The sequence below is a fragment of the Pygocentrus nattereri genome, chromosome 24, assembly GCF_015220715.1.
Source record: "Pygocentrus nattereri isolate fPygNat1 chromosome 24, fPygNat1.pri, whole genome shotgun sequence".
In the NCBI taxonomy this organism is placed as follows: Eukaryota; Metazoa; Chordata; class Actinopteri; order Characiformes; family Serrasalmidae; genus Pygocentrus; species Pygocentrus nattereri.
In genome coordinates this window covers 15,462,633-15,482,977 of record NC_051234.1, presented here as the reverse complement: position 1 = coordinate 15,482,977, position 20,345 = coordinate 15,462,633, and the positions used below count along the sequence as shown (strand labels likewise).

Below are 20,345 nucleotides of genomic sequence, written 5' to 3'. Positions count from 1 at the left end.
ACACAGGACCTTCGGCTGTTGCTATACACAGCTCACACCCTGTTAGCTGTTGCCCCAATCCACATTACACCTACAATGAACAGACATTAGCTGTATAAGCTACCAGTACCCACCAAACTATGCGGAATTCCGTGTACCTACCTACGGATAGGTGCTGCTCCAGCACAACCAGCTTACAGGAGTGATAAAATGCAGTGAAGCCACAACAAACGGCTACAGCGTTTAAGCTGTTTCTGAGAGCTCTGCGCCAACGCACGGTTGACACAGAATGGGGAGAGAAGCTTGCCTAGACCAGCACACCTGCACAGGGACATTACCCATTAATGTTAAACCGCAAGCCAAAGTAACGCCACCTTTAGGAGCAACCTACCGTTCGATGACCATCAGCCAAGTCACAACAAACTGCAGCAAAGTGAGGATATGCCTACACCCAGTACCATCATACGTATATATATGCTAAAGCTAATGCTCACACCTAATTGTATCCACCTGGCGCTTCCGTAAAGGGCGGGAGGAGGAAACAACGCATCACCTTGACTACGGTTGCTTTCAAGACTCGCAACACACTCGTAGCCAGGCATGGGCTTCACAGGCTACATCTGCACACTATGCACCTCAGCATCCACTGACCCCACTCTGTCATTTTTCGTGGCCTACCACTTCGTGGCTGAGGTGCTGTGGTTCCCAATCGCTTCCACTTTGTTAGAATACCTCTGACAGTAGACTGTGGAATATTTAGTAGCAAGGAAATGTCACGACTGGACTTGGTGGACAGGTGCACAGGTGGCGTCCTATCACGATACCATGCTGGAATTCACTGAGCTCCTGAGAGCGACCCATTCTTTCATAAATGTTTGTAGAAGCAGTCTGCATGCCTAGGTGCTTGGTTTTATAGACCTGTGGCCATGGAAGTAATTGAAACACCTGAATTCAATGATTTGGATGGGTGAGTGAATACTTTTGGAAATACAGTGTATCTTAATTTGGCAATGTTGTGAAGATGAAGGAAACCTATTCCAGTAATACTGCTTATATGTGCATCAAAGGACAGACTGGGATTATGGTTTCTTACAGTTGCATCAGTTGCACTAGATATGTTCACATATAACAGCTTCTTGATTGCTTTTGCAATATTGACAAATAAAAAGACATGGAAAAGCCAGTTCATGCCTTTATTACCTTGAGGTTTGCTGTAATTGCCAGCTGTCTGGATGTTCCAGCAAAAGCTTTAACAAGCTTAGTAGGTAGTCAAGAATGCTGCAGCCGGAGTCCTCATAAGTACTACAAAATTGAAACATATCATCCCAGTTTTGGTACCAGTATTCTGCACTGAGTATAAAATTCTTCTACTGATATATAAAGCTCTAAATGACTTCACCCCACAATACCTGAGTGTACTTCAAAATGTTTTATTGTTAATTGTCATACCTACTTAGATTGCTAAGTGCTTGCTTACTATTAGTGCTTAGAATTTGTTACATCAGGGAGAGAGCCTTTCCTAAAAAGCCAACTTTGGAATAGTCTTCCAGTCAGTGTTTGGGACTCAGACACAGCCTCAAATTTTAAGTCTAGACCAGGGGTGGCCAACCCATGGCTTGCGAGCCACATGCGGCTCTTTGCCTGCACATGTATATATATATAATTTTTTGCACGCTTGTAGCATACGCTGGCATATTTTACGCACTGGAAAAAGCCAAAGTTTGTTGCCTCGGTGATGCTACACCCACGCCCCTCCCCCTGCATGGAGAACGTCGCAGCAGAACCACTCGCTAAGCTGGCTACTAGCTATCCAACCTCCGAAACATGGCAGCATCGGGGAAATGTAAAGCCAAATGAAAATATGAAGATGAACACAAAACCTTCTTACCAGAGTGGGAGGATTTGCATTTTTTTTATTGAGCGGAAAGGGAAGCCTTTCTGTTTGATATGCTAAACGTTGTTATCCAATTTTAAAGCTTCCAATCATCAGTGCCTCTTTACCTCACTGCACGCCAACGTAGTGGACACACTGCACCACTTGAACAGACTGAACCTTGATCTCCAGGGGAAATTAAAGACGATACCTGATCTAGTGAAATCAGTATTTGCATTTGTTAACAAACTCATGCTGTTTAAAACTCATCTTAAAAAGGGACAACTAACACATTTCCAGTCTGTGTCAAATGCAAGTACCCAAGCAGCTAAGGTCCTAAAAGGGAGAACTGCACACTATGCAACACTTCTTGAAAGTCTGCAACAGAACTTTGAGGACAGATTCCATGATCTACAGCTGAAAAGGCCACAAATTACATTCCTTGTTAACCCTTTTTCTGCTGATTCAGAGTGTTTGAAAGCCCCATTGGTGATAGATGAAGCTACATCTCAAATGGAGATGGTTGAACTTTTTGAAGACAACAGACTCAGATCTGTTCTGAGTGAGGGAACCCTGGAATTCTGGAAAATCGTGCCTGTGGAGAAGTATCCCAATGTAAAACAAGCTGCACTGAAGCTCCTGTCAATGTTCGGCTCAACCTATGTTTGTGAATCAGTATTTTCCACCATGAAACGTGAAATCAAAGCATCACTCTGTTCTTACTGATACACATGTGAAAGAACTGCTTCGAGTAGCACCAACTGAATACAAGCCAGATTTGAAATGAATTGTGGAAAACAAAAAATGCCAGAAGTCCCATTAAACACATCTACATGAAAGGTAGGAAAATGGGTTTAAAAAAGTTGGCATACTGTGAAAAATGTGAATAAAAACAGAATACAATGAAGAGCAAATCATTTTAACTCTGTATTTATTTGAAAATGCAAAAAAGTACAAAGACTATGTAATATATGTTGAAAACATAAGTTGAAAAATATATGCCAGAGTTGAATTTGATGATAGCAACATGTTTTTAAAAAGTTGTGACAGCCGCACTGTGGAGACTGAGGAGGAGACCAATTGCTGTAGTTTTGAAAGTGAATATTTTCCCCATTGTTGCTTAACATAGGATTTAAGCTTCAATCATTTGTGATGTCCTGTATTGTATTGTTCTGCATGCAATTTGCATGATGCGCTGATGCCTTAGTAAATCAAATGTTAAATTCAGGTACATTGTGATTCCGTATGCGGTCGCATCAAAGCTCACTCTGCACTTCAGCTATGATCTCATATACATCTGGCATTTTGTGCTTATTACAAATTTGCACAAAGTTTTAGAATTTGGTTGGTAAGCACTATGAAAGAGGTGCCAGATGCAACCCTTTAGCACTTTATAGATCCACCTCTGGATGAGATATTTAATTTAACACCGTTTGTATGCAGCAGCGCTGGCATAGCAGACCCAAGCTGGTTTCTGCACAGAGCATAAATAAATGTTCTTGTCAATCAGTTATTATGGCAACCATAGCATGTCAGTGCCACAGTAGAGCATCTCATGGTATAACATTCTGTCTCATGTGTTACTGCCTAATTTAATGTTAAAAATGCATCTTCTTTTTCTAGACATTTACTTTGTGCTTTTATATACTCAAATGTGTTTAATTGTCGAATTATGATTTTGACACAGAAATCATATAAGGTTCTCTATACTTTTTCCCACACTTGTTCACTGGGTGCCATCCTCAAGCTCCAGTGGCTGAAGACACAATGGCCATGACAGTTACCTTCTGCACTGAAAATTAACAAATGAAAGTGTTTTTTTGTTTTGTCTGTTTCAGGCAAAGTACAAGCAGTCTGGTAAAAAGGCACTATCTTCTGCTGCCTACTTTCTTTTACCAGAAACACGAGAGACACAGCATGCTAAAGAACTCTCTCCGCTTCTGAGCAAGGTACAGTAGCCATCCTTGTGTGTACTTATGTGAACACCAATGTACATTCGCTCTAATGTACTCTGTAATACAATTTAATTGGTATATTCTGTCCAGTGTGAAAATAATGATTAAAAGTTTTATTCCTAGAATAAATACAAGGAGAAAAGTGAGACAGGGATGTCAAATTGCCTGTACTCCCTGCTGCCAGAAACTACAGAAACTCAGTTTGCCAAAGCTATGTCTGAACTACAAAGTGAGGTGGGTTCATTATGAGCAAATATAATTACACTGCTGGTACTTTTTTATGAGTTTGTTTGTTTCATCATTATTCAATTGAGATCCCAGTATAAATATTCTGTTTACAGCAGAAACAAAATTATACAAACAGGTAATATAGAAACTAAAATAAATGTAAAATGTATTTAGCACATTCCTGCAGAATAAACTCACTGCGACAGTTAAGCTAAAATTAATCTTTGTAAAACTTATAAAACCTACTGCTAAGCATGATGGGTGGGGTAAGTCACCTAAATGTTATATATATATATATATATATATATATATATATATATATATATATATATATATATATATATATATACATACATATACATATAGGGAACAGGGCGAGAGAGGGACGAGCAGCAGCCAAAGCAAGACTGAAGAGCTGAAAAGCTCAAGGAAGAGACTGAAAAGTCTAGCCAGCTTGAGCCACTGAAAAGTGGCCAGCTTAGTGTTGGTTGGTTTTGTTTGTTGTATACTTTGTGGGAAAATAAAGAAACATGGCTGCTGCAACCTTAAATCCTGTCTCCAACGTCCTGCTTGAGCCTCCTTGAACCAACTTAAATACAGAGTTAAAATGATTTGCTCTTCATTGCATTAGCACATGCCGTGCTACACATGTCCATGACCTCAGGTGTATAAGACCAAGCACCTAGGCATGCAGACTACTTCTACAAGCATTTATGAAAGAATGAGTCGCTCATAGTGTGCAGAGGACACCAACTTTCTGCTGAGTCAATCGCTACAGACCTCCAAACTTCATGTGACCTTCAGATTAGCTTAAGATCAGTGCATTCTCATAGAATGAATTTCCAAGGCCAAGCAGCTGCATCCAAGCCTTACATCACCAAGCGCAATGCAAAGCTTCGAATACAGTGGTGTAAAGTGTTCTCTGGAGTGATTCATCACGCTTCTCCATCTGACAGTCTGATGGATGGCTCTGGTTTGGCGGTTGCCAGGAGAACGGTACTTGTCTGACTGCATTGTTCCAAGTGTAAAGTTTGGTGGAGGGGGGATTATGGCATGGGGTTGTTTTCCAGGAGTTGGGCTCAGCTCCTTAGTTCCTGTGAAAGGAATACTTAATGCTTCAGCAGACCAAGAAATTTTGGACAATTTCATGCTCCCTTTTTTGTGGGAACAGTTTAGGGATGGCCCCTTCCTGTTCCAACATGACTGCGCACCAGTGCACAAAGCATGGTCCATAAAGACGTGAATGAGTGAGTTTGGTCATATATATATATATATATATATATATATATGTATATATATACAGTATCTCACACCCCTCACATTGCTGCAAATATTTTGTTATATCTTTTCATGCGACAACATTGTATAATATAATTGTATAAGAGTATAGATTTACTGTCCTCTGAAAATAACTCAACACACAGCCATTAATGTCTAAATAGCTGGCAACACAAGTGAGTACACCTCACAGTGAATATGTCCAAATTGTGCTCAAAGTGTCAATATTTCGTGTGTCTGCCATTATAATCTAGCACTGCCTTAACCCTCTTGGGCATGGAATTCACCAGAGCTGCACGGGTTGCTACTGGAATCGTCTTTCACTCCTCCATGATGACATCACGGAGCTGGTGGATGTTAGACACCTTGCACTCCTCCTCCTTCCGCTTGAGGATTTCCCACAGGTGCTCAGTTGGGTTTAGGTCTGGAGACATACTGGGCCAGTCCATCACCTTTACCTTCAGCAAAGCAGTTCATCTTGGAGGTGTGTTTGGGGTCATTTATTGAGTTGGAAAACTGCCATGGTCACAGTTTCTGAAGGGAGGGTATCATGCTCTGCTTCAGAATGACACAGTACATGTTGGAATTCATGTTTCCGTCAATTAACTGCAGCTCCCCAATGCCGGCAGCACTCATGCAGCTCCAGACCATAATGCAACAACCACCATGCTTTGCTGTAGGCAAGATACAGTTGTCTTGGCACTCCTCACCAAGTTGCCACCACACATGCTGGACACCATCTGAGGCAAACAAGTTTATCTTGGTCTCTTCAGACCGCAGGACATGGTTCCAGTAATCCAGGTTCTTGGACTGCTTGTCTTCAGCAAGCCGTTTGCGGGCTTTCTTGTGAGCTGCAGCTTCAGACCATCGCCACACATTCATTGTGTGCCTGATAATCCGTTAATAATCCGACTAATAGCTCAATCGGAATAGAATACATCCATGTAAACCATTCAGAATACAATTTCTATCCGATTGAATGAGGTGGGTAAACCTCTAAATAACCCGTTAAATAGAAGAATAATAGCCATGTAAACCCTTGAATCTGATTATACTCCAATCGGGAACGTGTAAGTACGTTCTGCGCATGCGCGTCACGTCCTAGCGAAAGGTTTATACCGTGCAGCATGGCGGAACAGAAACTGGTCTGCAGAGGAGACAAAGTTTATGCTCTGAGCTTTAAAAGACGGCGGTGGGACGGACATCCAGCTTATGTGTCTCAGAGCACGACGTCTTCCTTTTGCCGCTTCCTTTATAAATACATGAGAAGGACATTTTTCTGAGTCTGACATCAGTTTAAAGGCATTAAAAACACAGGCGCGTCAACTGGAAACTCATCTCACGCCGGCATGCTCGCTGTCATGGTAACGTTTACTCTAAGCGCTACTCCATGCATTTTGCATCGGATTACTTGTAGTGAGCATGTAAACGAAGATTTTCATCAGATCATTGAATAGATTGTGCATATAAATAACTCAGTCTGAATCTGTAATCCGATTGTATTCAATCGGACTGGCAAAAATCTTTGCATGTAAACATAGCCATTGAGTATTGATGCTGGTGACTTCTTTGGCATGAGGGAATGATGGCTTGGCTCAGGGAAGTTACAGATGTCGAGACAGAATGCTTCATCATCCAGGGGCTTTTGTTTCTGTGGTAGTGTTCTTTTCCTCAAACTAGCTGAAGTAGGTATTGAGTGTGTTGAGGAAGTCAGAGTTGTCATCACAAGGTGGTGGTGGGGGAGATCTGTAGTCTGTGATGGACTGGATACTTTGCCACAGTGAAGTGACTGGATTTTCTAACCATAAGCATGCTTTGCTGCTCTCACACTTGTGTTCAAGTTGACTCTATCAGATCTAGGAACTTCTTTGTTCCCCGACTTGAAGGCAGCATTAAGTGCTCTCAGAAGCACATGTACAACCCCAATTCCAATGAAGTTGGGACGTTGTGTAAAACATAAAAAAACACAATATGATGATTTGCAAATCCTTTTCAACCCATATTCAATCGAATACACTACAAAGACAAGATATTTAATGTTCAAACATTTTGTGCAAATATTCACTCATTTTGAATTTGATGCCTGCAACACGTTCCAAAGAAGTTGAGACAGGGGCATGTTTACCACTGTGTTACATCACCTTTCCTTTTAACAACACTCAATAAGCGATTGGGAACTGAGGACACTAATTGTTGAAGCTTTGTAGGTGGAATTTTTTCCCATTCTTGCTTGATGTACAACTTCAGTCGCTCAACAGTCCAGGGTCTCTGTCATATTTTGCGCTTCATAATGTCAACAGTCCAGGGTCTCCATTGTCGTATTTTGTGCTTCATAATGCGCCACACATTTTCAATTGGAGACAGGTCTGGACTGCAGGCAGGCCAGTCTAGTACCCGCACTCTTTTACAACGAAGCCACGCTGTTATAACACATGCAGAATGTGGCTTGGCATTGTCTTGCAGAAATAAGTAGGGACGTCCCTGAAAAAGACGTTGCTTGGATGGCAGCATATGTTGCTCCAAAACCTGTATGTATCTTTCAGCATTAATGGTGCCTTCACAGATGTGCAAGTTACCCATGCCATGGGCACTAACACACCCCCATACCATCAGAGATAACAGTCCAGACAGTCCTTTTCCTCTTTGGCCCAGAGGACACGACGTCCATGATTTCCAAAAACAATTTGAAATGTGGATTCATCAGAACACGGGACACTTTTCCACTTTTTGATATTCTGAAGTGTTCCTGAGCCCATGTGGTGATATCCATTAGAGAATGATGTTGGTTTTTAATGCAGTGCCTCCTGAGGAATCGAAGGTCATGGGCATGCAATGTTGGTTTTCTGCCTTGACGCTTACTTGCAGAGATTTCTCCAGATTCTCTTAATCTTTTCGCAAAATTATGGACTGTAGATGATTAAATCCCTAAATTCCTTGAAATTGTACTTTGAGAAACGTTGTTCTTAAACTGTTGGACCATTTGCTCACGCAGTTGTTCACAAAGTGGTGAACCTCACCCCATCCTTGCTTGTGAACAACTGAGCCTTTCAGGGATGCTCCCTTTATACCCAGTTATGACACTCAGCTGTTTCCAATTAACCTGTTCACCTGTGGAATGTTCTAAACAGGTGTTTTTTGAGCTTTCCTCAACTTTCCCAGTCTTTTGTTGCCCCTGTCCCAACTTCTTTGGAATGTGTTGCAGGTGTCAAATTCAAAATTAGTGAATATTTGCAAAAAACAATAAAGTTTATCCATTTGAACATTAAATATCTTGTCTTTGTAGTGTATTCCGTTGAATATAAGTTGAAAAGGATTTGCAAATCATCGTATTCTGTTTTTATTTATGTTATACACAACGTCCCAACTTCATTGGAATTGGGGTTGTATCTCTGGTGAGCCAGTGTTTCTGGTTGGCACGTGTGGTGATATTTTTGATGACGGACACATCTTCCACACACTTGGACATGAATCCTGTCAAAGACTCAGCATGCTCCCCCAGATTGACATATTGGCTTGTTTCTGGTTAACAGTGGCCTGTATGCTGTAATAAGCATAACAGAGATGATCCAAGGTTGGGGTGGGCATTTGCCCTGAATACTTGTTTGATATTTGTGTGAACCCCATCTAGTGTGTTTTCTCCCCCTGGTTGTAAAGTCCACATGTAGTAATTTGGTAGTACTTACCTCAGGTTGGCCTGTCTCCAATGATAATATAAACACAGTCCGGGTTGACATTTTGCATTGTGCATACAGACTGGTACAGTGTGGATAGTGCATCTTTTGTGCTAGCACTCAGGGGAACATAAACAGCTGTGATGCTAATGGCTGTGAATTTCCTTGGCAAATGACATATTAACATAACATGGTCAACATGACCAATTACAAGGTTTTTATGTATAACATTCCTATGTACTACTGACTACTACACTGCTGGTTGTATCTGGCTGTCACTGTAAACAAAATTACACTGAACAAAAAAATAAATGCAACACTTTTGTTTTTGCTCCCATTTTTCATGAGCTGAAGATCTAAGACTTTTTCTATGTACACAAAAGGCCTTTTTCTCTCAAATATTGTTCACAAATGTGTCTAAATCTGTGTTAGTGAGCACTTCTCCTTTGCCAAGATAATTCATCCACCTCACAGGTGTGGCATATCAAAATGCTGATTAGACAGTATGATTATTGCACAGATGTGCTTTGAGCTGGCCACAATAAAAGGCCACTCTAAAATGTGCAGTTTTATCACAATGCCACAGATGTCGGACATTTTGAGGGAGCATGCAGTTGGCATGCTGACTGCAGTAGAGCTGTTGCCCGTGAAATGAATGTTCATTTCTGTACCATAAGCCGTCTCCAAATGCGTTTCAGAGAATTTGGCAGTACATACAACTGGCCTCACATCTGCAGACCACACCACACACCCAGGACCTCCACATCCAGCATTTTCACCTCCAAGATCATCTGAGACCAGCCACCCACTCATCGGGGTCTACACCTGATTGCAGTTCATCATTGTAACCGACTTGAGTGGGCAAATGCTCACATTCAGTAGTGCCTGGCACATTGGAGAGGTGTTCTCTTCACAGATGAATCCTGGTTTTCACTGTACAAGGCAGATGGCAGACTGCGTGTATGGCGTTGTGTGGGTGAGCGGTTTGCTGATGTCAGCCTTGTGAATCAAGTGCGTGTATGGTGGCGGTGGGGTTGTGGTATGGGCAGGTGTACTGTATGTCATGGACAACGAACACAGGTGCATTTTTTTGATGGCATTTTGAATGCACATAGATACCGTGACGAGATCCTGAAGCCCATTGTTGTGCCATTCATCCATGACCATCACCTCATATGGCAGCATGATAATGCACGGCCCCATGTTGCAAGGATCTGTACCCAATTCTTGGAAGCTGAAAACATCCCAGTTCTTGCATGGCCAGCATACTCACCGGACATGTCACTCATTGAGCATGTGTGGGATGCTCTGGATCGGCGTATACGACAGCGTGTTCCAGTTCCTGCCAATATCCAGCAACTTCGCCGGCGAAGAGGAGTGAACCAACATTCCACAGGCCACAATCAACAACCTGATCAACTCTATGTGAAGGAGATGTATTGCACTGCGTGAGACAAATGATGGCGACACCAGATACTGACTGGTTTTCTGACCCCCCCGGAGACCCCCCAATACAGTAAAACTGCACATTTTAGAATGGACTTTTATTGTGGCCAGCCTAAGGCACACCTGTGCAATAATCATGCTGTCTAATCAGCATCTTGATATACTACACCTGTGAGGTGGATGGATTAGCTCTGCAAAGGAGAAGTGCTCACTGGGAGCAAAAACAAAAGTGTTGAGTTTATATTTTTGATCAGTGTATTAGGTGTTCAAAAAGACAAATATTCCTTACTTTTTATCATGAATACAGCAGTTTTAGTGTGCTGCCATCCTGAGTACCTTCACATCTTTCAGTAAAGTTCACAGTTTATGTATTAGCTTACTGTATCAAAAAGAAGCTTTCTTCATCTCTTTCTTCCATAAGGCTATGTAGTGATGTAAGAACGCTGTGTGCACGTTTATCACGTTTTTGTTCGTGTTTTTTATGTTGCTTGTGGTTTGTCTGTGATTTGTTTTGTTTTGAAGATTCCTTGTTAGCTTGTGACTTCTGTTGTCAACCAAAGTCTGGCCACAGTGGTGGAGGGCAGTTTGCAGGGCAAGGACAATAAAAACTTACATAATTTAACATAACCTATAGAGTACATTGAAAAATTAAAAAAACAGGGACTGTGCATATGAGATTACATCAAAATGCTAGCTAACTTACTGGTCCCTTACAAGAATGCAGAAAACATTTGTTAGCAGCCATGCAGTGTGTTTTGAATGTAAGCACGGTTTTAGAGGTAAACTTAAAATCATTTAAATGGATTTGGTGGCTCCCATAGAGTGTCATGGCACCCACTTTGCGTAATGTCTGCCTCAGAGGGCACTGCATCTCATGTTGTTGTCTGGGATTTTTTTTCTCTGGATGGATGGATTCAACTCTGTGATTGCTCAGTATAAGTCAACAAGGCAACAACATGCAGTTAGCATCTACCAGAAGTGCAAATAGTAGCAATAGTGTAAAACAGGCAGTGCAAATGTGCTATAAAATATATAAATATATGAACAATATATAGACAATTACAAATATATCTATGAATATTATATAAATATGTATGTATGTATGTATGTATGTATGCAGTGTGTGTGTGTGTGTGTGTGTATATGCATATGTGTGTATATGCATTTTTTTTGCATTTTAACAAACAACACATATATATGTACACACACAAACACACACACACATACACACACACACACAAATATATACATATACATGATCAGGCATAACATTAAGACCACCTCCTTGTTTCTATGATCATTGTCCATTTTATCAGCTCCACTATATAGGTGCACTTTGTAGTTCTACAGTTACAGACTGTAGTCCATCTGTTTCTCTGCATGTTTTGTTAGCCCCCTTTTACCTGTTCTTCAGTGGTCAGGACCCCCATGGACCCTCACAGAGCAGGTACTATTTGGGTAGTGGATCATTCTCAGCACCTCAGTAACATTGACATGGTGGTAGTGTGTGTGGCACTGGTCTGAGTGGATCAGACATAGTAGTGCTGCTGGAGTTTTTAAACACCTCAGCATTACTGCTGGACTGAGAATAGTCCACCACCCACAAATATCTATCCAACAACATCCTGTGGGCAGTGTCCTGTGACCACTGATGACCAACACAAACTGTGCAGCAGCGGATGAGCAATTATCTCTGACTTGACATGTACAAGGTGAACTGACAAGATAGGAGTGTCTAATAGAGTGGACACCATGTTTAAAAACTCCAACAGCAATGCTGTGTCTGATCCACTCAGACCAGCGCAACACACAAAATGTTTATTTTATTAAAACAAATGATTGAATCTTCTGTTTTAGCACTACAGTCATAACATAGCCAAAACTTTCCTGAATGCTTTGTTAATGATAATTGTAGCTAATATTGAGCACATTTTAAAAAATATCCTGTACATGACTAGCAACACATGCTTTGAACAGTTGTACACACAAAATGTTTTTCATTAAAACACACAAAGTTTACTTGCAGAAAATATGTTATGGTAGTGGCAGTTTTTAACAAATTGTATTTAGACTTTGGTACACATTTACCTCAGTGGGATCTAACTACTCGCTATGTGGCCATAAGAGACAGGGCCTACAGTCTCATATTGAACTCTGAAATGCTGTGGTTGAAATGTGGTGGTTTTAAGTAAAACCTTCTGCAAACACAGGCATTTAAAAATTTACAGCTGAAAAGTGAAAATATGGCCTGCTAATATAAATCTTAGCTTCAGCATAAGCCCCAACCAATCCTCAACACATTTAAGTTAAAAAAAAAAAAGCATTCAACACTTACTGAATGAAAAGAGAGGTGAAATTTCTCAAACAAAGGACTATGTAAGTTGAACAGCAGGGACTTCTCCACAACAACAGATGCTTGCTTGTTGGAGTCACTATGCTGCTCTGACACTTCATTCAATTTAATAACACTTCTGCTGGCAGTAAGTAAAAAAAGGCCATTTGATTGTTATGCCAGGTGATGTGATTTTGCTTGAAATGTATTTGTTGGTGATAAATATTTACATTTACATTTGTGGCATTTGGCTAATGCTCTTATCCAGAGCGACTTACAATTTGATCATTTTACATAGGTAGGCCAAGGCGGTGTTAGGAGTCTTGCCCAAGGACTCTTATTGGTATAGTGTAGGGTGTTTGCCCAGGTGAGGATTGAACGTCAGTCTACAGTGTAGAAGGCAGAGGTGTTAACCACTACATTATCCCAAAATATAATATAACTTGCTCACTAAAGAATTTAGCAAAATACTGTTAACAAGCAGTAGTGGCTTGTTAGCTAGCTATAATAATCCTTACACAATGTGTAATTTGTGCAAGCTTTGACCTGAATATAGAAGTGTCTTTGAATTCATTTAGTAGTGTTGCTTTAACCATGTTGACCCTTGACATTTCAGACCAAATACAAGCAGAAAGGAAAGGAGGAGCTTTCCACTAGCATCTTCTCCCATCTGCCCCAAACGTGTGATATACAATTTGCCAAAGAGATGGCCAAGCTGCAGAGTGAGGTACATGATCAGACGCATATGTGTTTGTGTATTGTATGTTGGGTGGTTGATTTGGGGTGGGGTGAGTTGGGGTGGGGTGAGTCACAAGACGAATGTCTCAGATCTATGCATGTTGCTTTTTTGTATGTTCTATCAAACATGCATTCTTATCACAATGATTTCTTGAAAATACAATAAAAAATGTACACAATATTTTTCCAGCACTTAATCTTTTCTCCTAGAATAAGTACAAAAGAGAAACTCAGTTGGAACACTCTAACTGCCTCTATGCTCAGCTGGCCGAGACACTTCAGACTCAGTTCGCTAAAGAGTTGGCATCTGCACTGAGTGAGGTGGGTATTACAGTGACCTTTTACCACCTGTGTTCTTTGCATGATGCATAAAGCTGCACAGATGTTCTGGTAACATGAGAGAGCAAACGAGTCGATCTTTAGCCTTCCTTTTGAGCTTTTTTAACATGCCATGTATGAAAGCACAAACAGGGTCCAGTCCAATTTAGCTTTGTTTGTATTACATGAGAAGTGACCAGAAAAACTGACATTAAGTTTGTGATGTTTTAGAATTTTGTTAGGATTTGAAAAGTTGAGTGCACTACTTTAGGAGTAATTTAGGGGTCATTTGTTTTGCTGTTCTGCTTCATTTTGTCTCAATAATCATATATTTAAGTAGTCAAATATTCAAATATTTTACTATTTTTTATTATTTTACTATTGTTTTTAGTGTTATTCTTAGATGTTCTATTTTTTTATTCTAAGATTAAATTAAGATTTGGTGAATGGAGGAACAACTGTAACACTTTATTTGAAGGGTGTCTACATAACACATTCATATCACCTTACATAAACACTTCATAACATGTTCATGAATGCTTAAATCAAGATTTGTAAATTATGCATGTTTTACATGATATTAATATGGACTACAATATCATTTTACCAAAAGATGTTTTTCAAAATAAAAGTACTAATTTTTTATTTTGAATAACTTTATTATTTTCAGTGGAACTCCTCATTTCTGGACTGCTAGCATAAAAATGACCTGGCTTTATCCCTTTGGACAGAAAGTGCTTTCACACTTTTTGCCTAGACTTTTAACTTTTTTTTTTCTCAAGCATCTGTATTCTGTGTGATGGGTAGAAGCATAGGGCAAAAGGTGAGACCGTTAGGTTGAAAATGGTCGCTTAAATATAACGTCCTTATAGCGTCCTTGTCCGCTAGTGGCTCTGTACCGGCAAGAGGGGGCTTTTATTTTGACACTTGCGTTTTGATTGATCTCGGTTTGACCCGCCATATAGTCTCGCGCAGGGAGAAGGAAGCATCGTTTGAGCTCGGCGTCGGGAAGGTCCGTGAAGCTGTATGTTGCTAACTTGCATTTTAAACTTTTGGGGAAGACCATAGGAACGTGACTGAGCCTGCTGGCGCCGTGTGTGTGCGAGAAGCCCACATTTACACAGGTACGGTTGGTTTTCCGTTTAAATGCTCTGTAAATGCCGGCAGTTATGGTATGTATTACTGTCGTAGTATTGTCAGGTATTGGTGGTTTTTATTAACAGTAACCACAGGAGGTCCCAGTTTAATGCATTAACGATGGTTTGTTTATTTATTTTAAAGGGAGAGTGGGGGGCTTTCTGAATCAGCAGTGTGGCGTGGCAGATATTGTGTGAGCCCTTGGGGATATCTGGAAGTACTACAAAGTGAAGTTGCGCTGTGCATCCCACCTGCTACAGTTAACCGGTCTGTACGGCCAGCAACAATAGCCACTGTTTTTTTTTCTTCCCCTTTTTTTATATCTCTGCATTACATCATTTTAAATAGTTAATAAAGGAATATTTTAGTATATTATTGGGAGGCTTTTTGACCCAGGGCAGCCCTTAATATATTCTACCCCTGGTTAATCTGGTGCCTTTTTAATTTAGGAAGGACGGTTAGGAAGAGCACGCTGAAAGGTAGAGGATATTCAGCCCATTTAAGCCGGGTTTCTGTGCCACCTATATTGAAGGTTGCAGTGTCACGTTTGGTTTATTTCGATTTGATTAGTGTGGGTGATTGGAAGTATATTTATGTGATTTTTTTTTTTTTTTTCATCGTCTACTGAATTAATTTAATTGCAGTGTGTAATTTAGTATGGGGGGTTGAACCCAGGCTGGTATTGTGGTTCCTTTTTCTGCGTGGTTATTCTACCATTAGTAGTTAATAATCCATCAAGGCCCAGATTGTGCTAGGGTGACGTGATTTTAGAAGTGGGTCTGATATCGCTATGATGTGTGCATCTGTCAAATCTTCTATCCTTAATAAACCTGTTAATATACCAGCCTCTTAACGTCTCTGCGTGCCTTATTTAGGTAATTCTTTGGGTTGGCTACCGAATAACAATCGAATAAGGTAGCCCTCGGGTCACATCTGCACTGTGCTATTCTTTCTACTTTTTACCCTAATTATACTCTAAAAATGCACTGTTAATTCAACAGTCTGGACATAGTTGTGGAAAATGTTATGTAAACTAAGTTTAACGTTCTTGAGGTGAATGCTAACACTGTTATCCCAATTACTTTGGAGGTTTTATTTTAGTGATGTTCTTCCTCACTTACATTTTTGGAGAAGGGACAAAAAAAACACATCTGTATTTTGTAGTTTCATGTTCAGAAGAGTTTGTAGTTTCCTGATTTGAGTTTCAGTGTTTAAGTGCCTGTTCTTTGGTCTTGCCAATAAAAAAAGGACCTTCCTACATGTAGTGTTTATTGACTCCTTTTCACAGTCATTGGTTCTTGCTGGAAAGCAAGGAAAGCACACTAACTCTGTCATTCAGCTAAGCATGTCTCACTTTATGCTGCAGATAACCATTACTAAGTTTTGAATTTAGCACATTCAAAACCAGAAAATGCACATTAGACAATTTCTACAAGGTAATGTTGACCTGCAGGCAGTTTTGTCAGATTCTAAAGAAGTTTGCTAAAGTATACTAAAGAAGAAGATGTTTGATAGCAGGCTTACATCAAATTCTGAAGAAGACTGGATCTAGCCAGAAATTAATAGAATACAATCTGGCAAACAAGATCGGCCATGAAATGCTATACAGCAGGGTGCGTCAACTGGTGAACCGTGGTCCAAATCTAACTAAGCTCACTAATATGAGTGTTACACCAACCGTGATGGTTTCAAATTGATTTTGCTTCATTTAGCTCTTTCTTTCTTTCGGTAACACTTTACATTAAGTGTTGACTAACTAACATGCAGTAATGCATTAGTTAACATGAACAAGACATGAAGTAATGCATTAACAATGGTTACCTAATGTTAAGTAAACATGTTACAACTGCATTAGTTGATGTTTTTTTCATATGAAGTGTTGACTCATTCACATTAAGTAATGTGTTTATTAACATGAACAGCAACTGAGCTTCTACATTGATAATGGTTACCTAATGTTAAGTAAACATGTTACAACTTCATTAGTTTTTGTTCTAGTGTTTTGCTTATGTACTGCAGTTATATGAAAAAGCATATGAAAAAGCAATGTTAAGTAATAATTTAATTGGCTGAAATTATGCTTTACAAATGGTAGCGACTAACTTGTTTTATTTGCTTACCTCCATTTACTGATGTAGTATTTTGTACTTTGTACTGTATTTTTAGATGATAACACTTTTACTTCTCCCTGCTTTTCCCTCAGTTCCATTTCAGTAATTAAGGTTTAGATGCTTGTTGGGGTTTCATTGTATCATCTTGTTGAGGTTGGTTAATCTGTTTTACCTCTTTGTTGCTCACATCTCTCACTTTTGAACTTTAATATTTTATTTTAGAAGCAAAAGGGAATAAAAAGCTAAGAATATAGTCTTCAGTTCCTATGCTGAGAGATTATGGATGTACTGAGCTTGACTGGACCTTTCCAAGTTGCTCATTACTTATGTATGTAAATGAGCACAAGGTAATATTATTTTATAAAGCTTATATTAATATGCTACATTCTGATGTATGTTAGATATGCTTCTGTGTTTATTGCAAGAAGGATACATACCATTCTCTCACCCAATTTTGCTTCCTTTTTCCTAATTTTATCATGCATGTGTGAGTGTGGGGCGGCATGGTGGCGTGGTGGGTAGCGCTGTTGCCTCACAGCAAGGAGGGCCTGGGTTCAATTCCCCGGCCGGGCGGCCCTCTCTGCGTGGAGTGTGCATGTTCTCCCCGTGTCTGCGTGGGTTTCCTCCGGGTTCTCCGGTTTCCTCCCACAGTCCAAAGACATGCAGTCAGGCCAATTGGACATGCTAAATTGCCCCTAGGTGTGAGTGTGTGAGTGACTGTCTGTGTCTGTCTGTCTGCCCTGCGATGGATTGGCGACCTGTCCAGGGTGTATCCTGCCTTCCGCCCGAAGACTGCTGGGATAGGCTCCAGCACCCCCCCGCGACCCTGACGGAGAAGCGGCTTAGATAATGGATGGATGGATGGATGTGTGAGTGTGAATGGGGCAGTTTTAGGAAGTCACCATACATTTAGAAATTGTAAATATAAACATGATTGTATAAACAGACATTTTCCTAAAATTAAACATACTCAGAGAGCATAACATGCTTAAAACCAGTAATGTCTTAAAATGTGTTACTAACATCTATTAAACATTACTAAAGGTTTATAAGGTTTTGTTCTGTGAATTCAATGTACCTGATATAAAAAGAAAGAGTAGTACTGTATTATTAAAGTACTAGATACTTTAATGCTATAATCTGAAAGCATTATTTTATTTTAGTTTATTAATTTATTAGTTTATTGTTAAACAATAAACAATGTGTACCTACACATTCAGCTTCCCAGTAGAAATAGAAAAAAAAACATACATTTTTTTCTGGATATGCCCAACATTCAGTTCATAGCATTATTAAATTAACACAAAAATTAGATGCTGCAACTGAAAAAGAAGTTCATCACAGAGCTGGTGGTATATCTCTGCTGTGCCTGTACTTTTGGAAAGATTTTTTCGGTTTTCTTCCGCTGGAGTAATCTAAGCACCTTTGTTTTGATTGCCATTGCTGCTATCTTACTGGAGTACATGCGCCGAGACCGTCTGTGCTGAAGCTCAAAAGCTCAAAAAAGCTCTTCCATCCAATCGGTTTAAACCAGTTCTCTTCACCTGCCAATCACAGGTGAAACTGCTCCTGCATCCTGCGCGCGCATATGGATTTCCACTAGGATGTTCTGAATGTTCACGGTGCTGTTACCATGCAAAGTGCACTAGATACTCGCTGACGGACCAAGAAAAATACAAGGATTCAGGCAGTTGCCGAGGAAACAGGTGGTAATAACAGACCTGCTCCAGCCAGCTGAGGTAAGTAGTTTATCGATGTTCAGCTAATGGTGTTGTGATGGGAAGTCCGATTCATTCCACCAACCGATTCTTTTCGCTTCAAAGAATCATTGGAACCGGTTCTGACATTCGGACGAACAAAACTTTTCTTTGTAACGTATGCACTCAGCGTATATATGCTTAATCGCATATACAGTCTTATAATTTCAAATATACAAGTGAACATTATAAAATCTTGACACAAAATTATTCAATCAGTTGAATATGACGCTCGATTCATAAGTTCGAAAGAACCGGTTCAGTAAAATGAACCGAACTTTCCATCCCGGTGTTGTTCTTAGGTCAAGCCACAGACAGGTATTTTTGCAACTAACCTTTTGATGTATGTTCAGTTTAAATGGTTTGTAAAGCTGAAACTCTTTAATTAATATTTGAAAAAGTTGTGTTTTTGTTCGATAATCAAATGTATTGCATCCTATATATCTCTACAGTGTGTTAGTAGTCAACATTCAAATGTATTCACATACACTGTAACACTTGACTTTTCTGTTTATATTGGTTTTGACAAGTTATGACTAGTTATACCAGAGATGAAAATGTAAAACTGTTCATGTTTACTCATTTCTTGTTGTTGATGTTTTTAGACAACAAGCTCAAGGAAGAGAATGAGGAGGATGAAATCAAAAGAAAGAAAGAAGAAACATAATGGCCAAATCTTTCCAAAAAAACGGGCTAGACCGCAGCACAACTGCACAGACTTTACTCCATTGCAGAGCTTTCCCTTGCTACACCAGAGACATACCACCAGCTCTGTGCTGAACCTCTTTTTCAGTTGCAGCATGTCATTTTTGTGTTAATTTAATAATGTTATGAACTGAATGTTGGACTAATACAGAAAAAAATGTATCTGTTTTTTTTCTATTCCTACTGGGAAGCTGAATGTGTAGGTACACATTGTTTATTGTTTAACATTGTGTAATGCTTTCAGATTAAAGCATTAAAGTGTCTAGTACTTTACTAATATAGTACTACTCTTTCTTTTTATATCAGGTACATTGAATTCACAGAACAAAACCTTATTAACGTTTAGTGAAGTTTAATAGATGTTTGTAATGCATTACTAAGGCATTATTTGTTTTCCCTTTACATCAGGTATGTTGAATTCACTTGAGCATGACCTTATATACCTTTAGTAATGTTTAGTAGATGTTAGTAACACATTTTAACACTGGTTTTAACATAAAGCATGTTATGTTCTCTGAGTATCTGAGTTTCCTTTGAGAAAAATGTCTGTTTATACAATCATGCTTATATTTACAATTTCTAAATGTATGCTGACTTCCTAAAACTGCATCCATTCACACTCACACATGCATGATAAATTTAGGAAAAAGGAAGTGAAATTGGGTGAGAGAATGGTATGTATAAGTCCTTCTTGCAATAAACTCAGAAGCATATCTAACATACATCAGAATGTAGCTTAACATTAGTTAACCATTATCAATGTAGAAGCTCAGTTGTTGTTCATGTTAATGAATGCATTACTTAATGAGTCAACACT

General features: G+C 39.6%; 1 protein-coding gene and 1 long non-coding RNA gene across 14 annotated transcripts in view; both read left to right on the top strand.

Annotated features, from left to right (window-relative positions):
* LOC108411423 (nebulette-like) overlaps positions 1 to 20,345 on the top strand; it is a 227,152-nt gene that overhangs the window by 66,371 nt on the left and 140,436 nt on the right. For all 13 annotated transcript variants that reach the window (XM_037533859.1, XM_037533865.1, XM_037533863.1 and 10 more), the window contains 4 exons: positions 3,691 to 3,801; positions 3,931 to 4,041; positions 13,379 to 13,489; positions 13,711 to 13,821. In XM_037533859.1, the coding sequence (XP_037389756.1) occupies positions 3,691 to 3,801; positions 3,931 to 4,041; positions 13,379 to 13,489; positions 13,711 to 13,821 (444 nt within the window). The remainder of the gene's footprint in view (positions 1 to 3,690; positions 3,802 to 3,930; positions 4,042 to 13,378; positions 13,490 to 13,710; positions 13,822 to 20,345) is intronic.
* Positions 14,280 to 16,213, top strand: LOC108413187. Its single transcript, XR_001856742.2, has 2 exons — positions 14,280 to 14,942; positions 15,100 to 16,213. It is a non-coding gene; the product is annotated as an uncharacterized LOC108413187 (long non-coding RNA).